Source organism: Podarcis muralis, chromosome 13 (assembly GCF_964188315.1).
Source record: "Podarcis muralis chromosome 13, rPodMur119.hap1.1, whole genome shotgun sequence".
NCBI classification, from domain to species: domain Eukaryota; kingdom Metazoa; phylum Chordata; class Lepidosauria; order Squamata; family Lacertidae; genus Podarcis; species Podarcis muralis.
In genome coordinates this window covers 55,649,544-55,675,864 of record NC_135667.1, presented here as the reverse complement: position 1 = coordinate 55,675,864, position 26,321 = coordinate 55,649,544, and the positions used below count along the sequence as shown (strand labels likewise).

At 42.4% G+C, this 26,321-nt stretch overlaps 1 protein-coding gene and 1 long non-coding RNA gene across 3 annotated transcripts in view; one reads left to right on the top strand and one right to left on the bottom strand.

Moving 5' to 3' along the window:
* Positions 1-26,321, top strand: part of LOC144325173 (uncharacterized) — a 104,479-nt gene that overhangs the window by 25,303 nt on the left and 52,855 nt on the right. The window lies entirely within an intron of this gene.
* Positions 21,169-26,321, bottom strand: part of SLC9A3 (solute carrier family 9 member A3) — a 52,157-nt gene continuing 47,004 nt past the window's right edge. Inside the window, exons 15-17 of one of the 2 annotated variants that reach the window (XM_028702809.2) lie at positions 24,740-24,847; positions 23,600-23,843; positions 21,169-21,765 (exon numbers count right to left, since the gene is read on the bottom strand). In XM_028702809.2, coding sequence (XP_028558642.2) covers positions 21,762-21,765; positions 23,600-23,843; positions 24,740-24,847 — 356 coding nt within the window. In that variant the 3' untranslated portion in view covers positions 21,169-21,761. Of the gene's footprint in view, positions 21,766-23,595; positions 23,844-24,739; positions 24,848-26,321 lie in introns of those variants that run through there. The other variant, XM_028702810.2, reaches the window with a different exon arrangement.

The window sequence follows — 26,321 nt, the reverse complement described above, 5'->3', positions numbered from 1 at the left end:
GGAATAAGCGTAAACAACAGCTGCCCATCATTCCCAACTCATTCATTTCAGCAGGAATTGTTCCCATTAAGGAATGTGCATTGGCTCAGTAATGATTACGTATTTATTATGCTTATGAACAACCAAAACCCAAAGAAAGAAAGATCATGAACACCTCCTATGTTTCTCTCTTGCGTTTCAGAATGGACCTTCTACTGCCCAATCACAGGTACACTAAAATTCAAGATTTCACCATTGTATCCTATAGTCAGCTTCAAGAAAGGACAAAAAATGGCTTCAGAATGAAGCAGAAAGTCTCTTTGATAGTAAGTGTGTTGCAGTATAGATTTCATTGTTGTTGCTGGCATCCATCTGTGTCAAGAGAAAGTGGAGTGTTTCTCCAGGGGCGAAGTCAATCTGTTGTGTTGCAACAATTTTGTGTTATCTATGGCTGGTATGGAAAGGCCAGGGGAAAATGTTTAAAATGCATATTGTCTATCTCGAGCTGAGAATGGCTTTACTTTCCTGCCTACATTTGACAATTCCATCACTACAGTCAGCTCACAGTTTGCATGGGGGCTGTGTTCCAGGAAATTGTGTGTATAGTAAGAAAACCCCTAAAAGCACCTCCATGCCGCCACCCCTGCCTTTCCAAAGCCTGTGTGCTGAGCAGGCTTTGCTTAACAGGCTCTGGCAGGCTCCCATGTCATCTTGCGGGAGGATCACACAGCCCAGGAAGCAACTCTGAGAGCCCACCTTGCACACGTTTAACTTGTGCGGCATCAGCTGGCCAGCCGCAGAGCATGTGAAGCTGCAATTGCACAGGTTAAATGTGCACAAGCTATGATCTGACTGTATTGATGTTGATCCATTGCCTAATGTAAGTAAATCCCAATTCCCATTCTTTATCCAACAAACCAACCCATCTATTTAAAATGTGGAGAAGTAGAGTTTTAAATAAGTGCACCAGATGTTGGAACAGAAAAGACGTAAATTATGCATGGGGGGGGGGGGAATCTACAGTTGTTTTCAAGGCTGCCAAATCCGAGCTTTCATCTCAGTTTATAAACCTAGCATTTTATCATCTCTGGCACGTGCTGTGGTCATCCATCCGCCTCCTGCTTTTGAAAATGTACATAGGCCTTGCAAACCCACACAGCCTTTCTGCTAGGACCTGCTGAAGATTCAGCACATGGGTTATCTTATATATGCAGCTGTTTTTTAGTTCATGATTATAAAACACCAGTGGGCAACCTCTGGCCCACGGCCCAAATTATGCTCTGCTGGGCTCTAATTTGGCCCATGAGGTTTCTCCCCAATATGCCTGCCCTACACCTGATGTCATATGCATTGTCAGGTGCAGAGCAGGTGAGCACGCAGTTGCAAAGGAGAAATCAGGAGCCTTAAAATGCACTCCTGGTGGATCCTTGACAAGTGGGGTTTTTACGTGTGACACCAAATGCAAGCTCTACTGGGATTGATTCCACTCTGGAGCTTCCTGTATGAGGCTTGGTGTTGATAATCTAATATTAATAATCTTTTTAGCTTTGCAGAAGTCTGTTATTAACAGGTAGCAAAGATAAATGAGCTTAAAACAGATCTCTGAGGTGGCAGAAGTAAACCCACAAAGCTCTTGAGAGAATTCCTGAATTCATTTAGAAAGGCAGTGCAACTTCATTGCACACATTTGTCCAAATTTTGAAAGAAGCATGGGATTATGAGCAACTGGAGCTAAACAAATGTACAGAAATAAATGTAATTAAAACTATTTATATTTATATCCTTCCTTTTCCCCAGAACTGGAGCTCAGGGTAGCTCATGAAAATGAAAACAAATGTGTAAAACACAGAAAGCTCTCTCTCTCTCTCTCTCTCTCTCTCTCTCTCTCTCTCTCTCTGTGTGTGTGTGTGTGTGAGAGAGAGATAATAGTTTAAAAGGAATTAAACAGAATTAAAACAATATTAAAACAGATATATAAAATCTAGTAGAAAACAGCACCACACTATTAAAAACCCTTTCCTTAAAAGAGTCAGTTCCCAAGAGCCTGTAGGACTAAAAGTCTTCACCTGCTGGTGGATGGGCAATTGGAGGGAGCCAGTCCAGCCTCTCTAGGGAGGAAGTTCCAAAGTTAACTGGGAGCCACCACCAAGAAGGCCCTCCCCACGTCCCCACCTAATGTGCCTGTGACAGTGGCGGGGCAGAGAGAGGCTTCCCCCCAAGATCTTAGACCTAGGGCAGGTTGATATGAAGGAATACGATCGTTCAGAAATCACAATGGCAATATGTAGGAAATGAAATTTGACTTTTCATACCTCAACTGAAATGGCTTGTATGTTTGTGTAGGTTGGTGGGTGGGGGAGGCTTTGTGGCAAGCCTGAACACACCCACACAGGTCTGCTTCTGTCACATCTAGTTATCACTTCAGTAAGATAACATGCTTTGGAGGCATTTATGACCCAGCTAACTCTGTATCATGATGTCATCCTGCAGCTCATAGCTCAGGATTATGACATCAGTAATGAAGTTAGCAAATTCTTTGAAAGAGTTCAAGCCACCACTGGTTCCTTAGCCTGGTTCCTTATTTCATAGAATTATAGACTTGGAAGGGACTGCAAGTCCACTCCCTGCAATGCAGGAATCTTTCACCCAACATTGCAGGTGACCTATTTCATGTGGAGAGAAGCTATTCAAAGTTACTCAAGGGACCACACTAGAAGCTTGGAGGAATTATCTTTATCCTGAGCTCCATGAAAAGTTGTCATCTACCTGCCTGCATTCAGGAATATTATTATTGTGGAATGTATGCACCCTGCAGCACTGACAAAACTGACAAGTGGGGAGAATTAGACATAGTGGAAAGGCAGGTAAGTAATAATTTTGAAATTAATTCGGCATTAGTGGTTCAATCCCAAAAAAGATACTTGTGTTTTGGGGAAACACCCATCAATATATTTTCATCCAAACATGTTGTGGGTGAACATATCAGACGACACAGTGATTCTTCAAACAGCTCTTGTTTATTCACAGGCCAGGACAGAACTGAGCTGAAGGGTTCAGTCAGCCTGCTTATATAGAGCTGCAGTACAATGTAACTGTAACAATTTTCTAAAACTATCCAATCACTGAATGTCACTTTTGATCCCTTATTTGCATAACTATCTACAGTATCCCCCTGCTGGCCCAGGGTGAGAACTTCAGTACATAACACCCACCCAGGCACTAGAGGCCTTGATTTAGGTCTCCTCCAGATCAGATCCTAAACGGAAGGCTAAATTAGCCTCTGCCATATTCAGAGCAATCTTTTTCTCCTCAAAGCATTCTGGGCACTGCAGTTCGTTAATGGCTTCTGGGAAATTTAACTCTGCAAGGGGTAAACTACCATGTCCAGAGTTTTTGGAGGGAAAGAACGTGTTTTGAAACTGCTTCAGATGTATAGTGTGTTCACAGTTGTGGCAACCCCAGTGCTCCAGAACTCCTTTCCAAGAGAGGGCCATTTGTTTCCTTCCTACACAAACGTGTATAAAACATTCTAGATTCAGGTAGGTAGCCATATTGGTCTGATGCAGTCAAAATAAATAAATAAAATGTCCAGTAGCACCTTAGAGACCAGCTAAGTATCTGAAGAAGTGTGCATGCACACAAAAGCTTATACCCAAAACATACTTAGTTGGTCTCTAAGGTGCTACTGGACAATTTTTGTGTGTATAAAACATTTATTTTTCAGAAAACCTTTAAAAATTAATTACTGCTATATCACAGACATATCCTATGCTCTGTATTGGTTTCTGTGGAGGTTGATATGATGGGTGGAACGGACTGGGAAAGCAGTTAAATGGACATTATGGACAGTCTCCAGTCCGTGGCGCAGTGGGGCTTGCTATGGCCAGGCCTGTTCCAGCATAAACACCTTTTTCATTTTCACCTTTTAGAATGTTCTAAGTTCTAGGGCCAGAAGAGATCCTATCGTTTCTGTTTTCAGGGAGAGAAAATAAGCTCCCTTAACCTGCAATATGTGCATCAGATCAAGAATTTACTGGTTCCCCCATCTTCTGGCTTGCCGGTCTAAAGTATTTATCTCGGTTTTGGTTGCTTTCATGTTCTTGTAGGATTTATAACCCATCTGATAAATGCAGTAGACAAAGAACATTCCATTTGGGGAAGAGAGGAACAGCTTGTCAGACACCCACAAAGATATTATGAGAGGATTAATCCCAGTCCCCCAATTTCTCAGAACAGCATGCATGAAATCTAGCAATGTGTGTGGGGTCCTGGCAAAGCAGAGTGCTCTGTGAATGTTGGCTCTTACACTAGGCAAAACATTTTTGAGTTATGAGATTTTTTTTAACCTACTTCTAAGGCTTCTCATTTTGAAATGTCATTTTAACCGATCTGCAGTAGATCAAGAGGCTCATAATATGCAGGTAAGATGAACAATGGCTGTAGCAGAGGCCAACATATGGTGTTCACTTGGTACTTGGCAGATGCTTAAGTGGTACATAGGAGTGGATGGTAGGAAATTGTTGCAATATCCTTCCATCTCAAAAGTCTAAATGTCTTCTTAAAATCGTTTTCTCCTTTTTTAAACAAGTGAACCAACCCAGCAACAGTTTTAGGGCATCTATCCAACCTCAACTCTATACTGCTGCCCCCCACAATTTACTAAAACCTTCCACGGAAGCAGGAACTTAATGTTAAGTTCTCCCCTATCCTGTTTCCCCTTGTTTTCATTTTCATTTGACCACTGTATAAACCAACAACTTGCCCATTGACCACTAATAATGAACCATATTTTGTAGATATTACTGCAAATTTATTGTGGTATTTTTGTGATGTGCAAAGGACATCAAAGGTCTGTTTATTTGCATTATTTACTATTCCTATCATCCCTGTTTATAAAACCCAATAAAAAGTTGTTGTTGTTTAAAAAATGTTAAGTTCTACCTACTTCTGGCTTTCTATCCTGCAATGTCCTAGATCTTTTTCTCTGCTATTCTTAGAGCTATTCTTACTAAATATACTGTTGGGTATTTTCAGGCCTTTCTCCAGCTGCATGTCAGAGAAGACAAGACGTGGCTCGGTGGCTTCATGTTCTGACTCTTAAGAACATGAGAAGCTGCTTTGTCCTGAGTCAGGCCCATTGAGCTCAGTATGGTCTACACTGACTGGCAGCATCTCTGCAGGGCTGCAGCAGGAGATGTCGGGGGCTGAATGTGGGACCTTCTGCCATGGAAAGCAGATGCCCTCCCACTGAGCTATGACCCTTCCTCTATTTTCTGCAAAGAGAGAAGACTCAATAAAGATCAGTTTCATATACTGTGAAGTTGTCTATACTTTCCTCCCCTTTCGTATAATTCCTCATACAAACACTTCTGCAAACTTCTAAGCAAGGAGTGGAAAAAGGTAGAAAATGTATGGAACCATTACTTGTTCCCAGTTTCTTAAATTATTTCTGTACTGTATTTTTAACGTATTTTTATTAAAGATTTCTTGGTTTACAAAAGTATGTGCAATGTCTATTTTTTCAAGTTACATTTTCTACAGATCAGTTTCATTTGTTGAGACATTAGTGTTACATTAGAAAGAAAAGGGAGAAAGAGGTGGGGGGGCCATGGTGAGTAGGGGTGGCAATGTTTCTATTTTACTTAATGTATGTGTAGGGTTTTGTGTCAGCATCGCTTGTGCGGGTTCTCTTTACTATTCACTTATGTTCCTTTGGTGGTGAGGGGTTGGCCTAGGGTGTGGTTGCTTGTTTGTGATTGGCTGTAGTGAACTTTGTTTTCATGTGTGAGTGGGGTGGGTGGGTGTTTTTGAATCAGGTTAGCCATATTGAATCGTACGCTGTTGTGGATTCTTGTCATTGTCTTGTTGGGCTGTGTATGTGATAAAAGGGAGCCATACCGGGGTGAAGGCATCTTCTTCCATTTGTCCCCGTGTCAGTTTCAGTTTATTGGTTAATTTTTCTAATGAGGATGTTTCCCATACTATTTGGTACCATTGCTCCATGCTTACTCCTGGCAGGTCTCTCCAGTGTCTGGCTATGATGTTTTTGGCTGCTGAGAGGAGGTAGGTTATGAGCTCTTTGTGATCCTCGTCGGTGCATGTTGACAGTTAGGGTTCTGTACTGTATTTGTAAAAAGATAGCTGCTGTTATATATTCAATGGTCTGCATTTGCCTGAGCTTGAGTTTGGATTAAGGAATCTGAGCCCATGTTCTGATTCGATACATGATATCCAATCACAGGACATTTCAGGATTCGGGCCACTGCCATTGGCTCTTAAACTCTGAGTTATGATTCGTAGCTTGGGAGTTTAGACAGCCAATCATGTTGAGAGTGGGAGTGGCTCAGGCTTTCAGAAACGTATATAAGCAGTTGCTTTGCCTCTGTTGTCCAGTTCTGCTAGTTCAATAAAGGTTCTTGCTGTTATCACTGTGTCTCGCTTCGTGGGAACTTACCTACACTTCAGCTGCCACTTCGCTTTTGCAGCTATTTTTGCATAGGCCTGCACTAACTATGCTGCTCCCTGCCTTTGGCTCTCGCAGCTAAACCTCCCAACCAAAACCTTTGCAACCATCAAATCTATTTCCGTCGTCAGTGGGAGGGAAAAGGAAAGAGTTATTAGAAAACTCCCAGAAAGAAAAACAGAGTTAAATCAAAATTGACCATTTAACCCAAAATATATCTGCAAATGTCATAACCATTTGTAGAAGAATAAAAAGAAAATTTCAAACAGCTGCTGAGAAGTGCAGTAATTGAAACTATTAATCCTATTACTTTAGAACTGAAAGGATGCCCTCCTACAGATAACTTATATTTGGGGAGGGGGAGGTTGTGAGCAATCACCTATCACTTAAGGATGAAGGCAGCCATCCTACACCTTGTCCAATGTGTACCTAACATCTAAGGAGCACTAATCTATATTCTGCCCTTGAGTTGTCATGAACAGCTATTTTAAGTCATGGTTCATTTTTTCTGTTTTAAAGATCATTCCAGTCACAATGTTCCATGAGTACTGTACTCACATCCTCATCCGGCAGGTCATCAGGAAACATTGCTAAGACTTTGGAAAATGTTTGCTGAAATCTCTTATCTCCGCTATTAGGACAGAACTAAGGGCTCTGTTTAAGACGAGATCACCAGAAAGTCTATATGAAGCACAACCTCTCATTTCCTGATGTATTAATAACATGAGAAGCAAGGGAGGAAGCTGGCTTGGCTGTGGTCCATTTAAAACAACGTGCCCACAACCACATCGCTGCAACGCATTCTCTCAAGGTATGGACATTGTGAGACAACTGCTTAAATGAATGGTGTGCCATTATCCTGCAACCAGCAGCGTTAATGACGGTTCAGATTTTGCTCTTGTGTACTCTCTAGTGTATGTTGTTGTCAGCAGTTTCTGCACATTGTTTAATGTGGCCAAGCAAATGCAGCACTGAGTGTGCATCTAAACCATAATGTTGTTCTGGACCCTATAATTAACCCCTTTCAGAGGTGTGGGTGAGAAATGAGAAGAGAGCCACAGACAAGAGCTGTGTTCCAAAAGAGATGGAACCCAGCTCAAAGTGGGTGGGGCCAAAGGCATTCACAGCCACACTGAACATGCATGCAGTAACCAGTGAGATATAGCAATACATAGTGTCTCCACCTTTTAAAAGTTTCAGTCTATTTAAATTGTTAAATATTGTTAAATATTAAATTATTATTAAAGTCTATTTACGTTATTGATTGTAAGGAGGGCCCATCTACTGATTGTGTAAATGCCTCACACTATCAGCTGCCATCATTAGAAATTTCTGTTCCAGAAATCCTTGAGCAGACTGGTATTTCACTTAGCTAGAGAGACAAAGCAGCCGGACTTTCTTCAAAGTAGCCATGCTTAGGATCACAGTGTTTTTTATTCTGCCCCTAAGTTTCTGGAACTGATTAACATTTTTCTATACATTCTCATGGCTTAAAAGCAACTTGAGGAAGCTGGAAAAGTTATAATGCTGTCCCAAGATTATCTCATCTTCTTTTTCCAGCTGGGATAGAGCACTCCTTCTTTTCTCTTTTAGTGCCAAAAAAGGAAAACATTTGGATATCCAGATCACTGTTAATTTAAAGGACATCGGCTCAAGTGATCAGTGCTAATCTACTCATGATTTATGGCAGCCAAAAATAGCTTCTATCTTTTGCCATGAGAAACTATATCTCTTAAGAATAGGGTGGTTTTTTTTGTTACTCAAATTAAATCCCTGGTAGGGATGTTCACGAGCTCACATGCCTTTTGTAAGCCCAGGGACTGATAAAATTGGGTACTTTCCTCCTAAGTGCAACTGAAACCAATGGAATCTGTAGTGAGTTTAAATACTTTTTTGCTCTGTTTTGATCTATTGGTAGACTTAAAATAGGAATAATAATGAAGAATGCAAAACACCAATGCACAAGCAAAGCAGATGTTCTTCTGAAGTGTGTCTTTATCAACAGAACAAGATAAGGAAGCAGGTGATGAAAGATTGTAAAGCATCAACTAGTAATCATTATTATTTACATTTTATGGAGCTTTAAATTTGATTACATTAACAGGAACTTAACCCCCCCATGCGCAATCCACCCTCCCCACGCTCTGTTTCTCTCTCCCAGTAGTAACCAATAAAACCCAACAGCATACAGAGCTGCAGGCCAGACAAAAGCAATTTTAAATAAAAACCAAGAAGCTCTAAATAACTTGTCTAATGGTTTCCAATCAGATAAAAACAGTTTCATACTTTACCATCAGATGAAGCAACTCTTCGTCATGTGAGGCAGGGTTGTTGCTTTCCATCTCTGTGGGATCATGCATTTGACCATTTCAGGATCCAGACTTTGTGTGGCCCATTCCAGGTTCCCATTCTGAAGGTAAACAGCCCAGAACCAGATGGAGAGCCGTAAGGTAAGTCAGGTAAGTCATTCTTCAGCCGTCCACTTCATTACAATTTTCTAGGCACACATTTTCTCCTTCCTTAGTGTAAAAGGTGGTCAAACATAAAGGTTTCTGAACTGAAAAATGAGGGCAATTCCCAGTTTATCATATAATATATATAGTGTTCTCACCCATGCTTATATAGGAGACAGGTTTCAACTTTTCACCCATGTCACACATACAAATACTGCAATCCTATGCTCATTTACGTGGGAGTAAGTGTGATTGGAGTCAATGGGCCTTCGAAGTAGGCATGTATAAAATTGCACTGCATGAGAATAAAGTCAATATAAGCCTTATATCAGCCACCCTGCAAATCACTCCTGTATTAAACGCCCGATTAATACAGGGCCAAAGGTCTAACATGGGCCAAAGGTCTAACATTTGCAAGCCTGTCCTCTTTGTAGACACAATGAAGCAATTGTTTGCATACTAATTAATCAATTTCTAGTCCTTAGGTGTGCTAGGTAGTTGTGTTACTCACCTGTGCTTCAGTTACAGTGTCAAATTTAAGTCAAGAAGCTCACTTAATCTTTTTTGCTTCCTGTCTGCTACAGAGGAGGACAACTGGGTTTCACCTTGCAATCCAACACCGCTGAAAAGGTAGCATTTTCAGGTACAGTAAATGAGCTTTGCTTTAGTAACAATTCTTCCAGTTCCCACCTGGGTTCAGGCGGGAGAAGTGATTGAAGGAGGTGGGCTCTCTCCCTATCTATTTATACCTCCTATGCATTTTTCCATTCCTTTTATGGAAAGAAGCCAGAAAAACCTTTCCACTTTGTCTGGTTCGATAATCAACTCAATTTAGCACAAAACAATGGCTTGAGCCTGAAACGCCAAGCAGAAGTCATGCTTCTTGAGGCCACATGAAATACAACAGGAAGCATTAACATTCCTGCTGAGGGAAATCACCAGGATTCACAGACTTTTGAAGATAAATCTAGGGCTTGTCTAGTCCAGTTTATAACAGGATAACAGCTGTCTTTGGGGAGTGGATGTTAAAGCAGCTCTCTGGGACAGAAGTGCCTGGTAAGAGGCTGCTGTTTGCTTCCAGACACCTGACATGAGTCATTTGGATAAACAAAACCTTTTCACATTGCAAAAGTTGGAACGGAGCAGCACCTGCTACTGCACTCCCTTCTCACGGCAGATGAAGCAAAACCAACGAGAGGCTATAGGAATAGAAAAAACACAATGATCCAGTTGTTGCACCTAAAACAATTTTTTTGTGAATTTGGAGGGAAGGGGACTGAGCTATTAGCCACAAGATTAAGAAAGAAAAGAAAGAAAACTATCATAACCGCATTAAGACTAAAATGGGAAATGAGATCTTCTCCACAAAACATATGTGAAGAGTTAAAAAAAAATTCCTGTTTGTACCATTCAAAATCCCCTCCTTCAGAAATGATAAAAAGAATTCTTAGTCCAATAAAAATACCAACTGTAAAGGACATAGAGGTAAAACATATTGAAACAGCAGTTACAGAAGAAGTAGTAATAGAAGTAAGAAAAAACCTAAAGGTGGGAAAGTCTCCCGGCCCAGACAGACGTTCTTCACTATTCTATAAAACATTTAAAGATCTAATAATTCCACATATGACTAAATTGTACAATGACATCTTAGCTGGCGACTCACTGCCAGAAACTCAAGAATTGTACTAACATGTAAATATCATTCTCTGGTGGAATCTTATAGCCCAATTTCTCTACTTAATCTTGACTATAAAATCTTTACAACAATAATGGTTAACAGAACGAAAGCATTATTGGGAAATACCTCCACCTGGACCAAGAAGGTTTTGTTCCAGGACGCAAAATTACAGACCCAGTTAGAAAATTACTGAACTTAATATACCACAGCAAGCAGAAAACGTCAACATTAGCCTGTCTATCATTAGATATATTTAAACCATTTGATTGTGTAAAACCCAGGTATTTAATTAAAGTGATAAAAAAAAGTTTGGATTTGGCTCAAAATTCATTGGATTAGTAGAGAACATTTATGGCACGACATTTGCCACAATTAGGATAAATAATATAGACTCACAAAAACATCAAAATGACTGTGGGACAAAGCAAGGGTGCCCACTGTCACCTTTATTATTCGCCATAATCTTCGATCCCTTGGCAATTAGACTGTGCTAAATTCTGGCAGGAAAGGACATAATCAATGGAAAAGAATATATCCCAGGACTGTATGCAGATGTTATTGTTTCACACACATGAGATCCAATCAACAACGGAAAACTGTTTTATTTTATATTATTATTATTATTATTATTATTATTATTATTATTATTATTTTAATAATTTTCAATTTTATACATTTCAATAATTTTACAATCATTTTAACATTTCAAAACTTGACTTCCTTCCCCCTCTTTCTGCAATTAAATTTAAGGAACTGCAGAAAGAGGAGGAAGGAAGTCAATGTTAAAATGATTGTAAAATTATTGAAATGTCTAAAATAGAAATTCATTAATATAACAACAACAACAGTTTTCCGGTGTTGATTGGATCTGATGTGATATTATTTTTAATATTTTAATATAATAAATGGTTTAATATTTAATATTTTCTGCATATCCAAATTATATTAATTTACTCATTTATTCATCTACTTTAAATATGTACTCTTCTAAAACTGCAGGTTATTACAATAATCCTGCCTATGTTCTTATCTGTTTACAGTTTATTTGTAAATATTCAATAAACCATTTCCATTCTTTTATAAAATGTTTGTTATCCTGATTTCTTATTTTTCCAGTAAGTTTTGCCATTTCTGCATATTCCATAAGTTTTTGTATCCATTCTTCTTTTGCTGGGACTTCTTCTTCTTTCCATTTTTGGGCAAGTAACATGCATGTCGCTGTAGTTGCATACATGAATAAATTTCTATACAGTTTGGGTAGTTCTGTCCCTATAATTCCCAACAGGAAGGCTTCTGGGGTTTTTTACAAACATTATTTTAAATAGTTTATTCGATTCATTATATATAATTTCCCAGTAAGCTTTAACCTTATACTACAAGACTACCACATATGATAAAAAGAACTTTCTTCGGTTCATTATATATAATTTCCCAGTAAGCTTTAACCTTATACTTCAAGACTACCACATATGATAAAAAGAACTTTCTTTCTCTTTACATTTCCAACACTTATTTGATTTTGATTTATACATTTTTGCCAATTTACTCGGTGTTAGGTACCATCGATAAAACATTTTCATATAATTTTTTCTTAAACCATAGCACGCTGTAAAATATATATCCATATTCCGCAATCATTCTCATGGTTTCATATCTATTGCCCAATGTATCATCGAAGATAAAAGAAACCGGGAATTCTGGGGGAGACAGGGAATAAGATGCAAGTTAGATGTGACGGCGCTGTGGGTTAAACCACAGAGCCTAGGACTTTCCGATCAGAAGGTCGGCGGTTCAAATCCCCGCGACGGCGTGAACTCCCGTTGCTTGGTCCCTGCTCCTGCCAACCTAGCAGTTTGAAAGCACGCCAGTGCAAGTAGATAAATAGGTACCGCTCCAGCGGGAAGGTAAACGGCGTTTCCGTGCGCTGCTCTAGTTCGCCAGAAGTTCGCCGGCTCCCTCGGCCTATAAAGCAAGATGAACGCCACAACCCCAGAGTCGTCCTCGACTGGACCTAATGGTTAGGGTTCCCTTTACCCTTTACTAAGGAGAAGAGAAGAAGTGGCAGCATGTTGTGGATGCTGAGGAGTGGTGGCACAAGCTTGGGAACCCCAAGGGCCGCTCGGGACTTCGTGGAAAGCATGGCCTCCATGGGGCTGTCCCTGAATAAGTTTGGCCCAACTCATCGCCATGGACATGCCTTAGACTTGGTGTTCACCTCTATGGATGTTGGTGATCTGACACTAACTAAAAGCGAAACAAAAGAAGTGCCATGGTCAGATCACTTCCTGGTGCAACTGGACTTCTCCGCAACCCTTCCCCTCTGCAGGGAGGTGGGACCAATTCGGATGGTCCGCCCCCGCCACTTAATGGATCCAATTGGCTTCCAGAGAGTGGTAGGGGATGCTTTATCCCAAGTTGATGGCCTTTCAGCTGATTCCCTGGTGGCACGCTGGAATGCGGAGTTAACCAGGGCTATTGACTGTCTGGCTCCGAAGCGCCCTCTCCGATTGCATGGAGCCCGAACAGCCCCGTGGTTTTCCCCGGAGCTGAGGGTGATGAAACAATCGTTGAGACGGCTAGAGCGCCGGTGGCGGAAAACTCATTCTGAATCAGACCGGACACGGGCTAGAGCTCAACGTCGAGCCTACCAAGTGGCAATGGCGACGGCGAAGAGGGCCTTCTTCGCCGCCTCCATAGCATCTGCAGAAAACAGCAGCAGGAGACTTTTTCAGGTGGTTCGCAATCTATCGGAACCACCTGTACCACCGGGGCCTGGTAGGGACCCCAAGATCTCCTGCAATGCTTTTGCAAAGTTTTTTGCAGATAAAATTGCTCAGATTCAGAAGGAGGTAGACTCCACCGTGGGAGCAGGGCCAGGGCGGGAGAGTGCTAGAGTTCTGTCTGGTCCTGTTACATGGGATCAATTCCAGTCTGTTACCTCCGAGGATGTGGACAGGCTGCTTGGAAAAGTGAAACCGACCACCTGTCTCCTTGATCCTTGCCCATCCTGGCTGATAAAAGCGAGCCGGGAAGGGCTGGGCGATGGGCTCTGCGGGGTGGTGAATGCTTCCCTCTGTGAGGGAGTCTTCCCAGACCCGCTGAAAGAGGCGGTCATTAAACCGCTTCTTAAAAAAACATCTTTAGACCCGGCCAATTTGGCCAACTATCGCCCAGTCTCAAATCTGCCATTCTTGGGCAAGGTGATTGAGCGGGTGGTTGCTGAACAACTCCAAGCACACCTGGAGGATGCGGACCATTTGGATCCCTTCCAATCGGGATTCAGGTCTCACCATGGGACTGAAACTGCCTTGGTCGCGCTGGTTGATGATCTCCGGGGGGCTAGGGACAAAGGTGAGAGCTGTTTCCTAGTTCTGCTGGATCTCTCAGCGGCCTTTGACACCATCGACCATAACATCCTTCTGGACCGTCTAGAGGGGCTGGGAGCTGGGGGCACTGTTATACAGTGGTTCCGCTCCTTCCTCCTGGGCCGTGTCCAGAAAGTGGTGGTGGGGGATGAGTGTTCAGACCCCTGGGCTCTCACTTGTGGGGTGCCTCAGGGTTCTGTCCTCTCCCCCATGCTTTTTAATATCTATATGAAGCCGCTGGGAGAGATCATCAGGGGGTTTGGACTGGGTGTTCATCAGTACGCAGATGACACCCAGCTCTACCTCTCCTTTAAATCAGAACCAGTGAAGGCGGTGAAGGTCCTGTGTGAGTGCCTGGAGGCGGTTGGAGGATGGATGGCGGCTAACAGACTGAGGTTGAATCCTGACAAGACAGAAGTACTGTTTTTGGGGGACAGGGAGCGGGTTGGTGTGGGGGATTCCCTGGTCTTGAATGGGGTAACTGTGCCCCTAAAGGACCAGGTGCGTAGCCTGGGAGTCATTTTGGACTCACAGCTGTCCATGGAGGCGCAGGTTAACTCTGTGTCCAGGGCAGCTGTCTACCAGCTCCACCTGGTACGCAGGCTAAGACCCTACCTGCCCGCAAACTGTCTCGCCAGAGTGGTGCATGCTCTAGTTATCTCACGCTTGGACTACTGCAACGCGCTCTACGTGGGGCTACCTTTGAAGGTGACCCGGAAACTGCAATTAATCCAGAACGCGGCAGCTAGACTGGTGACTGGGAGTGGCCGCCGGGACCATATAACACCGGTCCTGAGAGACCTGCATTGGCTCCCAGTACGTTTCCGAGCACGATTCAAAGTGTTGGTGCTGACCTTTAAAGCCCTAAACGGCCTCGGTCCTGTATACCTGAAGGAGCGTCTCCACCCCCATCATAAAGCCCGGACACTGAGGTCCAGCGCCGAGGGCCTTCTGGCGGTTCCCTCATTGCGAGAAGTGAGGCTACAGGGAACCAGACAGAGGGCCTTCTCAGTAGTGGCGCCCGCCCTGTGGAACGCCCTCCCATTAGATGTCAAAGAGATAAATAATCACTTGATATTCAGAAGACATCTTAAGGCAGCCCTGTTCAGGGAAGTTTTTAATATGTAACGCTGTACTGTTTTTAACACTGATTGGGAGCCGCCCAGAGTGGCTGGGGAAACTCAGCCAGATGGGCGGGATATAAATAATAAATTATTATTATTATTATTATAAGGCTCAGGGAGTGGTGTTGGGACCACTCACTGTGGTTGGAAGGAAAAAAGGGGGCAGCGTGGGAGGAGGACGTGTTGGAAGCAGAAGTGGTAACAGGGTTTAGTGAGCTGGAAGAGGCCATGGAAGAGAGCAGTTCAGACATGGAGGCTGAAGCGGAAGCTGGAGAGGAGGGGGGCCAAGAGGCAGAGTTGAGACAAGCTGCTGAAGAAGTCAGAGAGTCTGCCCCTCCTGCTGCAACCAGGCCCACCCCCAACCCCAGTCTCTCAGAACACAGAGAGGAATGAAGAGGGCAGAACAAAGAGGTACAAGAGGGCTGAGTAGCGTTAGAGCGTGATAGGAAGGCAGGAACATTCCATCCTTGTAATTCCCTCACTGGGACAAGAACCACTGGGAAACGTTGCTGTGATCACTAGGACTGCATTGCTTTGGTTTCTTGAATAAAATAAAGAGTTAACTTCACTAACATTGGTGTTTTTATTGCTGACCTACTCCTGACTCTGGCTCCCAACACAGCACAACCCCCAGCCACCTTGTATTTCAGGTAGAAGGGGGGCAGATCTGGGAAGTACCTAGCGTGGGACTTTCACAAGCCTGTCAGTGTCTTTGCTTGGAATGGCAGTGTGCACAGGAGGAGGTGGGTTGTGTGCTACGTTCTCCCCCCACCTCTGCAGCTGAATGTTTCCAAAAGCTGGTCTTTTGCCATTGCTGAAACTATGACTAAAACCTCTTTGTCGTCCCATGGCTCTTTTCTAGCTCAGAGCAATGTATTTAGAATGTGTGCTTAAAAGCTGAACATAACTTTATTAGTGAAGCTTTTCTGTCAAGGCTGCTGTAATTTGCAAAACACAACCATGTCCCAGTTGGCTTTAGTTTCAGGAATGGGTTGTACCAAGACTCTCTTTGTGTGCATCTTTTAAGAAGCCCAAGACATGCTCAAGGAACACCATGGCGTGTTCTTGCCCTAATTTCACCCTTTCTGATTGCTCATCATCCTTGTTTTCCTTCCAGTCGCCTCTCTCCCCGCTCCCTCCTCCTCCTCTAACCTCATTGTTTTGCCCAGCTAGCTATTGTGTCAAGTTTCCTTGGTTGCGGTAGGCAACACTACAGAATGTGCACACCAAAGCCCAGCTGCGTCTTGCATTCCTAGGCAGCATTATATCCCACTGCCCTTGTTGTTGAAAAGACTGCAAGCCTGGGACTCTCTCTTAGCTGTGCTCCCAAGTGTTGCCTTTGGACAGGACCAGGGTCACAAGGTCGCTGGTCCTAAACCTGCTGTCACTGTAATGGAATAAAGTGGTCATCATTCTCATTTTTACATTGGCTTCTAATTACGGATGACATCATTCACAAAGAATCCAACAGAATAATGCAATGCGGGAGGGGAACTCACACATAGGGAAACCGGAAGCAGGATTTCAGAATGGAAAAAGCAAACAAGACCTTTTGAATGGCTTGCTCAAATTAAGACTGTGAAGCGATTTTGTGCACATTTAGGGTGTGCGTGTTAAACTGCATCCCACAAACTACTTTCTCCGTAGTAATCTGCTGGGGGCCACATGTCCACAATCAGCCTTGAAAGCACACTATCAATCCATCTGTGCTATGGTAATTGGACTATTGTATTTATGCTACTTCCACTCAGATATCAAACTAAATGATGGCTTACAGTAAGCAGTCTGGAAACTCAAACCAGAGTTAGTTTGTGTTCTAAATATGCAACAAGCAAGCCATCATCTCAGCTCCAAATTCACTCCCATCTCCATGGAGGTGAAGGGATGTCTGTAATTATGCTTTGCTAATTCAGGCATAATTCTGAACCATGGTTTGAAAACCATTCAAACCACTATTCTGCTTTTCCAGACATTGACATGCATAGCTTTATTAAGCCAGACGTCATACCAAACCATACCTAAGCTTCTTTAGATATGAAGCCTTGAGTACCTGTATCTTTCCTCTCAGGGGACAAAACGTATTTCAGAGGAGGCAGTTTGATTAAACCAGGAACCCTGCTGGGGATGGATGATTGCCCTGCCATCCACATCCTGTCCTGAGAGCAGCTTTCCACAGCGACTTTGAGCTGAATTATAGAATCACAGAATTGTAGAGTTGGAAGGGACCCCGATGATCATCTAGTCCAACCCCCTGCAATGCAGGGATATGAAGCTGTCCCATATGGGGATCAAACCTGCAATCTTGGCATTATCAGCACCACACTCTAACCAACTGAGCTATCCAGTTAGTGGATGACTGGAGCCTGCAAACTGCTTTGCATCCAAGTGTTTCTGAGCAGAGCTCTGATGCCCTGTTACCTAAGGTTCTTTGGTTCTTCCTTTCCTTAAGGGATATTGCCAAGATGAGAAACAATCTGGAAGAAATGCATAGGACTCCCCATTCCCAGCTACTGTTGCGGTCTTGAGGTCAACAGCCATGAGAACTGCATGGATCCTTCAAATACAGAGGCAATATACCTCACGAGCACCAGAAGATAGGAGAGCACAACAGCCTTGTTTGTATGCTTCCAGAGGTATTGGGCTGGCTACTGCTGGAAACTGTAAAATGGGCCTGAGGGCCCTAGATGGTCTGACCCAGCAAGACTGCTCCTACATTCTTCTTTTATTTCCTTATCAATAGGAACCTGTTGACATTATAAAGAAATAGATCCAATAAGTTATCTTTATTATATATCTTCTTTTTTTGGTAATGTGCAACCTTTTTAAATATACACTTTGGGATACCGTACATCAAAGTCCTACAATTTATCGTTCAATGGTCCTTGTGCAATCTAGTATTTAAACATTTATAAAGACATTTATTTCCCAAGTAAAAGAGTCACTTAATAATATCACAAAGAAAGTCGAGGCGTCCTAGAAATCACTGCAAAGTCATTGAAAAGCACCAGCTCTTTATAGTATGGTTTTTAAGGCACATTATAAATATTTTTCAGCTTTTCCTACATAAAATTCTGATTTGTTCACACATAGACTACAGTATATTTGTCTCTTCACAGTTCAGAAAATTCATTTGAATAAAGACTGTGTCTGTCTCTCTCTCTCTCTCTCTCTCTCTCACACACACACACACACACACACACACACACACACTGCCACAAATTCAACAGGCTTAATAGTGCAACATAGCAAAACATAGAGAGAATACACCATTTAATATATCCTCTTTACACAAAATAGACAACGATTCTGAATCAAAGCAAATTGCCAACTGATGGGCATATTCACTTTTATTGCCCTTATTCATGAGAGTCTCTGTGTTGATTATCAGCTTACAGCCTTCAGCAGAAATCCACTCACTCCAGCATAAGTTTGCTGCCAACACCCCCCAAAACCCTGGGAGAGTTAAGCATTACATTTCTCCCATTAAGCCACTAGGTCTTTAACAGCATAGTCATATGCCGAGTTCAATGAGACTTACTTCCAGGTAAGGGGATATAGGATTACATCTGTGATCCCTTAGCTTTGGCTTTATTGTGCCTTGGCTTTTACACATCCTAATTTTTCACTTCTAGACCTGAAAAATGCCTTCTAGATTCAACATCATCTTGCAACTAATTTTCACAGGGAGAAATAACAGATAAATTTTTCGTGGTGGGCGTCCCTTAAAACAAGAGGCACACAGAACTGAAAAGTTGCAGAAATGTACATGACATTTGCTAGTACATATCTGTGATTTAGTCTACTGAGGTCAAACCAAATATCTATGTGAAAGATATATGCAAAGCTGGACTCTAGGGAAAGTTTTGCCGGCACTTTAGTAAAAATGAGGCTAAGGGCATACATGTTCACCAGTAGAGAACTGGAATATCAAAGACCAGAGAAACAACTTTCATAACACCATGTGACTTCCCCTCAAAAACTGCACTTTTAAATGGAGTTAGTACACATGTCCAACTACAAACCATCAAGAAATGGGCATGCATGTATGAACTGAAAAATTAGGCATTTAAAATCACAAAGGTACACTGAAGAGAAATTTGTTTTAGAGGAGTCCTATATTTGATGTTGAAGGCATTCATAACCATGCAGATATAAAGAGGTTTTGCTTCGTACAATATTTGATTAAGTTTACCAGCAAACCAGAATCAGAAACCATGGATGGAAGTGAATTTATAGACCATGGTTTAAATAAGGTTGCCCATGGTGTTTGGATTGACAGTTCTATAGTTGCAGCAAGTTTCTTCACTTCCAGAGGCCGCTAAATGCAAAAACTAGAGTACTGAGAAGAAAGAAAATTACACTGGAAAAGCTGCTCCATACTATGGTTTGGAAGTGATGTCTGACTTGAATCAACGACTCAGAAAGCCATTCTAGATTTTGGCTCCTTCTGTTCATGACTTGTTCTGAAATGCGGTTGACCTGCCTATTCCATTACAAAGGGAGAATGTTCTTCGTAATGAGAAAATGCAGTGTTCCTGCCAAGGGTAAAACAATATTGGGAAGTAATGGCAATTGTGAAAGTCACCAATTTTTACATTACTTTTGAGAAACCATTAAACACTGTAGGCCCATGTCAGTTTTTTAGACTCTCACTTTCCCTGGGAGTAAAACACCATTGAACTCAATGAGGCTTTTTTTTTTAGTATAGGATTGCACTGTAAGTCTTTTAGCTGGCCCTAAATCATAATCTATTTAATATCAAGATAAAAATCTAGCTCTCCTTTGAACACACACACACACACACACACACACACACACACACACACACCAGACTATCAATTTACAGTACTATGAAGCTTAAGTGACCTGAGGTCATGGCACTTAAAAAGAACTGTCAAACACAGAAGATGACAGTATTTGAGGAACTAATGGTGTAAAAAAGAATAATTTTATAGATTTTTAAAATTCACTCTGTAACTTGTGTCTACTTTTCTTGATAAGATTATATCATGTGGATCAACTTAATTATTATTTTTTAAAAAGGTGAGACCACTCAGGCTCCTCTGCACTAAAATTCTACATCAGCTTTGGAGGGGCTGTTTACAAAGCAAAACATTATTTAATTCCCTGCAATATTGATTGTAGAAAACAGATACAAGAATTAAAAGCCCATAGTTCAATTAGCTATTCACTACTTAAAACATTTGACAGTAAGAAAATATATCTCCTTTATCTTTCACAGTTGATAAAAAGGCACTACTCCATTTCACCCAGAATACTTTTCTGCAGATCACCTTACAGTGAAATACTGTGCATGTTTACTCAGAAATAAGCCCAGCAGAGCTCAGTGGGACTTACTCCCAAGTAGGTGTGCACGGGATTGCAGCCTTAGTGCGTGTTTTTGGAAATATGGCATAGGAAGGAGATGCAAAGCTGCAGAGAGTTTCCAGGGGTTGAACCAGGAACTGCAGGGTCTGCTGCTGGGATGCAGTTTAGCAGCCAGTCTGGATGCTCTATGTCGCCACGACAGCCCATTGCAGCTGCACAGGGTAACGCCAGCCCATTGGTAGGCAGACTGAAGCCTCTGGGTTGGCCAGGCCTGGTACAGACACTAGGAGCCAGGCCTAGACCTTTGCTTGGTCAACAGAGCAGGACGATGTGCAGCTTCCAATTCAGCCCACTGATCTTGGGATCCCTGAACTGGAGATCACACCTTCTGAGTCTGGGTTCCAGTATGGATGCCCTTGTGCTGCCCTAGATGGCCCTGGCCTGGTACCAGCCCTAAAGCCAGCTCCATTTTGAAAATCTTCATATCACAAATCCCTAAAATAAATACTTTTTTTTTTTTAAAGGAAGTACAGGTTGGGGGGGTTGCATTCTGGGTCATTGTGTGTCTCAGCAGTCACACGTAAGCCTGTTCCACCCCCTCCCAAGGCCAAAAACAATGTGTGGGTTGGCGGTCGCACATCTATCGGATGCGCACAAAACGGTCACCACCTGTACAGTATATTATCTTGATGTTTGAACTTGAGTTCCTTCAGCGTGAAACATAGCCAGCTGAACTCAGAGTTCAGTTTTGCAAATAAAGTTTTCTACAAAATCTGGCCACGTTTAAACATTCTCTTTTAAAAAATATACATACATAGAGTCTATATAATTCACATTCTTTCTCATGTGTTCCCCTCACTCAAGTCAAGACTCACAGCTGAGTTTCCTCTTGTTCCCGGGGTGGGGAATGTGAAAAGATGCCAACTTTTAAAGTTTAGGACGCTGCACAGGTTTCAGCCTGTGGGGAAAACGAGAACTCTGAACCAGTCTTGCTGCTGTGTGACCTTGTGCATTAAGCGGCCGTTTCTTCTTTTGAGTGTTCCCAAAATCAGATTCCTGCTCATGAATGTGAATTCACTGGTTCGTACCTAGTGTCAGTATAGTAACTTGTATTAAAATGCGCTTGATCGTCACTTGCATTCAAGACTGCTTGCCAGCGGAGGCCAGGTAACTCCTGGCGAGAAAGAGTCAAGGGTTAAAATGTCCCTGCCTTCCAGAGGTGTGTAGTCTCGTCGCCAAGGCCCTTAAGGCACACTGGACCCAAGCTGAGGCGTTTCTCCGATAACAAAATCCAATTTTGTTTGTTCGTATTCCCAAGGAGGGAGCATTTCATCTGAAGAATGTCCTGACATCATAACAGCAAGGGTTGGGTCACCTGTTGTGGCAAAGGAATTGGAAGTCAGAATAGTTATGTCTTAAATGAAAACCAGCTACAGCTTGGGTCATCTTACATAGCAATCTTGGTTCCCTTAAAGCAGTGCTGCTTTTGAGGTACGTGAAATAAACGTGGAGATCGCCTATCCCAGGGGTGGGCAACCTAAGGCCCGGGGGCCAGATGCAGCCCAATCGCCTTCTCAATCCGGCCCACAGACGGTCCAGGAATCAGCGTGTTTTTACATGAGTAGAATGTGTCCTTTTATTTAAAATGCATCTCTGGGTTATTTGTGGGGCATAGAGATGCATTCATTTTAATTTTTATTTTCAAAATATGGTCCGGCCCACCACATGGTCTGAGGGACGGCTGAAAAAGGTTGTTGTCCCTTGGCCTATCTAGTAAAGTTATGAAAGGTCCATACTGCAAGGAGAGCTCTGAATGGCTTTTATTGTGGCGCCACCAAGTGGACATTTAACTGATTCTACTAACATATCTTTTAAAACGCAATCCTTTCTATACATACATTTGGGGGCATAATCCAGTCCACCAGGCCACAGCACTCATGAGCTGAGAATTTCTAGGTGCTCAACAGAACCCTGTCTCCCACCTGTGTGCAGATAACAGGCAGGTGGGATAGGTCTGGGTGCACTTCTAATATATCCACCCAGCGCCCCCCCCTTGCCTTGAGAAACATTACTCATTCTCTAGCGCCATGGGCTACTTGCACCGAATGGAGATGCATCCCTCCCATTCACCCAAATGTCTCTTGTGCCTGTGAGCAGATTAGGAAAGCAGGACTCTCATGCACCCTGGGGAACCCTCTGCATGTGGATGTGCTCACAAATAATGGATCGTGCCTTTCTCTCTCCCTCTCTGGTTACTATTAAAAATCTTGGTACTGTATCTAGTTGGGACAAACGTTTCTTTTCCAACCAACTGTACAGCATTAGGACTTGTAGAAAACCCAGACTTTGGGGGAACATCCTCTGTGTTGTCCTGCATGCTAAGAACTCTGCAGATATGCCTCTGTCAGCCCCCCCCCCCCATGCACACACACCTTATCAGCCCCCAAACTTATTATCAGCCCCAACAACTCAACAAAAACACTAGTTCAGGAAGAAGACAGAACACACACAGAGAGAGATTTTTGCCTCACCAGTGGGCCTGCTCTGCTCTGTGGGGGTAGCACTGTCCCTTGCATTTGTGAGAAAAGCCTACTCTACTGTTGTGTGACTGACATATATTTAAGAAAATAGAGAAGCATAAGCATATACATATCTACATTCAAAACCTGCACTTCTTTTGCTTCAAAACAGAATATAATGCTAGAGATGACAGAAAGATCAAAAGGAGGCAGAGAATGTAAAGAAGAGTTTGGACTGTCTTTGTTCCTATGGAATTGCTAGAATTACTGAATCAAAGGTGATCGCTGAAGCGGATATGATCACTTGTGATCACCATTAGGATCCCCAAACGTCTAAAAGACGGCCATTTGGCTTTCTAGTGCAGGATTCCTCCTTGAGAAGTTCAAAAGAAAAGTAAGAGAAAAAGATGAAACCTCAAAAGTGAGAAAATAGTTGTCTGCAGACATGCCTAAAATATTACAGTGGTACCTTGGGTTAAGAACTTAATTCGTTCTGGAGGTCTGTTCTTAACCTGAAACTGTTCTTAACCTGAAACACCACTTTAGCCGCCACATCACCACTGCATGATTTCTGTTCTCATCCTGAAGCAAAGTTCTTAACCCGAAGTAATATTTCTGGGTTGGCGGAGTCTGTAACCTGAAGTGTATGTAACCTGAAGCGTCTGTAACCCGAGGTACCACTGTACTTACATGTGTGTTGATTCTGGGAGGAAACTTCGAGACCGCTCCTCAGGACCATCTACTTGCAAAAAGGAATCTATAGATCTATTGCTGAGTCGAATGGGAGCAATCCGCTGGAAGTTGTTTGGAGAATAAGGTATCTGCACTCTGGCGCGTTGGGATGGCACCACCATCTCTTCTCCAGAGAGCCAAGGCGAAAACCTCATGGTGGAGTTTTGTTCGATATCAGCTGAAAATACTGGATTATCAATGCCTATAAAAAGTCAGGGAGTGACGAATTCAGTTGTTAAGTAAACAGGCAATAAGTTGACTGGCATGCACAATCTCCACCCTGAAATTGGCTAGGAACACAGAATTGTGCTGGGCTGATTGCTGAGGTGGTTCATCTTCATGTAGCTTAACAAACTGAGATCTCCCTTATTGCAAAGAGCAAAGCTTCCAGCTTCCTTCACCCGTTTCCTCTGTAGGACAATATTATATCTACTGCATCGCAATATGCCAAGGATACTTTTCATTCAGAGTCCCATTCATGGAGGTTACTAACAGACCACATAGAATGATCACAGAATCATGGAATTGTAGACATGGAAGGGACTCGGAGGGTCATCTATTCCAACCCCCTGCAATGCAGGAATCTCAACTAGATCATACATGACAGATGGCCATCCAACCTGTGCTTAAAAACCTCCAAGGAAGGAGAGTTCACCACCTCTCTTAACAACACAGAACTTCATGATAAACCCACATCAAAAATTTTGCTACCACTCTGTAATATTTCTCTCTCCATTATAGCCTGAAGCACTATTTCATCATCCCAAGGACAGAGTTGAAAGTGATTACTGAAAATAACAGTTCTGCATTGTAATTGTAATACACAATTTTGCAATTTCATGATGAATTTAAATTCTTTAATGTGTGTGGCTATTTTACAGAGTTTTAAGCAATCAGACTGCATTTGAATTGGATTTCAAATTTAGGAAATTAGATTTTGAATCTGTGCAAATTTTCATTTTAGCACCAGTTATGGTGCCCTTAATCCTCAGTCTGTTGTTATAACTATAGTTAATTATGTTAGATAGCATCATGATAAAAATCAAGATATGCTTTTATAATATTGCAGAGGTGAAATCGCGCCATTCATATCCTTACCACTTGTATCTGTGAAGTTCTGCTTGGTGACATTAGCAAGGAATTCTATTGCCCTCCCCGTCTGTAGATTGTCATAATCATTCTCCTCTGGTTCAGAAAACTCAATTTCTGGAAGAAAACAATATTAATTTACAGTACAGTCTTATACAGTAGTGCAAACAGAGGCATTTTTTTAAAAAAAAACCCTCACTCACTGCTGGAAGTTTGGCTAATTAAACAATCTATGGGGGAATATTGTTTTTGTTTGTTACTATGTTATATACTTTTGTGTTTTTATATTGTAAACTACCCTGTGATCCTTGGATGAAGGGCATTATAGAATATTTATTTATTTATTTATTTATTTATTTATTTATTTATTTATTTATTTATTTATTATTAACTGCTAACCTTGGCTTGGTTTGCACGTAATGTTAATCCAATGGCTTAGCGCGAGCCTGAATTGTGTGTGCTCTCAGGGAAGAGGCAATATCTGCTTGGCTCTTCTGGGCATTCTGCTGCTGCCCTGAGTGTGTTGTCTGAATCTGGACTCCTGGTTTAGCTTTCTCCAGACAGAGCTGCAACCAAGGTCTGTGTTATGCAGGGCTGCCATACATCTGGGAAATCCCAGACGTTGCCAGGATTTCAAAGTCAGAATTGATGTCTGGAGGGAATTTCTGAAAGGTGTCGCTTTGTCCTGGATCTTAGGCAAGTCAAAACCACATTTGGGGGGTTTGTCTAAAAAAAGTTCAACATTTTTTTTTAGACAACAATTTGGCCCGGTCTTATTCAACATCTTTATCAACGACTTGGATGATGGGACTCAAGGGCATCCTGATCAGATTTGCAGATGACACCAAACTGGGAGGGGTGGCTAACACCCCAGAGGACAGGATCACACTTCAAAACGACCTTGACAGATTAGAGAACTGGGCCAAAACAAACAAGATGAACTTTAACAGGGAGAAATGTAAAGTATTGCACTTGGGCAAAAAAAATGAGAGGCACAAATACAAGATGGGGGACACCTGGCTTGAGAGCAGTACATGTGAAAAGGCTCTAGGAGTCTTGGTTGACCACAAACTTGACATGAGCCAACAGTGTGACGCGGCAGCTAAAAAAGCCAATGCAATTCTGGGCTGCATCAATAGGAGTATAGCATCTAGATCAAGGGAAGTAATAGTGCCACTGTATTCTGCTCTGGTCAGACCTCACCTGGAGTACTGTGTCCAGTTCTGGGCACCACAGTTCAAGAAGGACACTGACAAACTGGAACATGTCCAGAGGAGGGCAACCAAAATGGTCAAAGGCCTGGAAACTATGCCTTATGAGGAACGGCTAAGGGAGCTGGGCATGTTTAGCCTGGAGAAGAGGAGGTTAAAGGGTGATATGATAGCCATGTTCAAATATATAAAAGGATGCCACATAGAGGAGGGAGAAAGGTTGTTTTCTGCTGCTCCAGAGAAGCGGACACGGAGCAATGGATCCAAACTACAAGAAAGAAGATTCCACCTAAACATTAGGAAGAACTTCCTGACAGTAAGAGCTGTTTGACAGTGGAATTTGCTGCCAAGGAGTGTGGTGGAGTCTCCTTCTTTGGAGG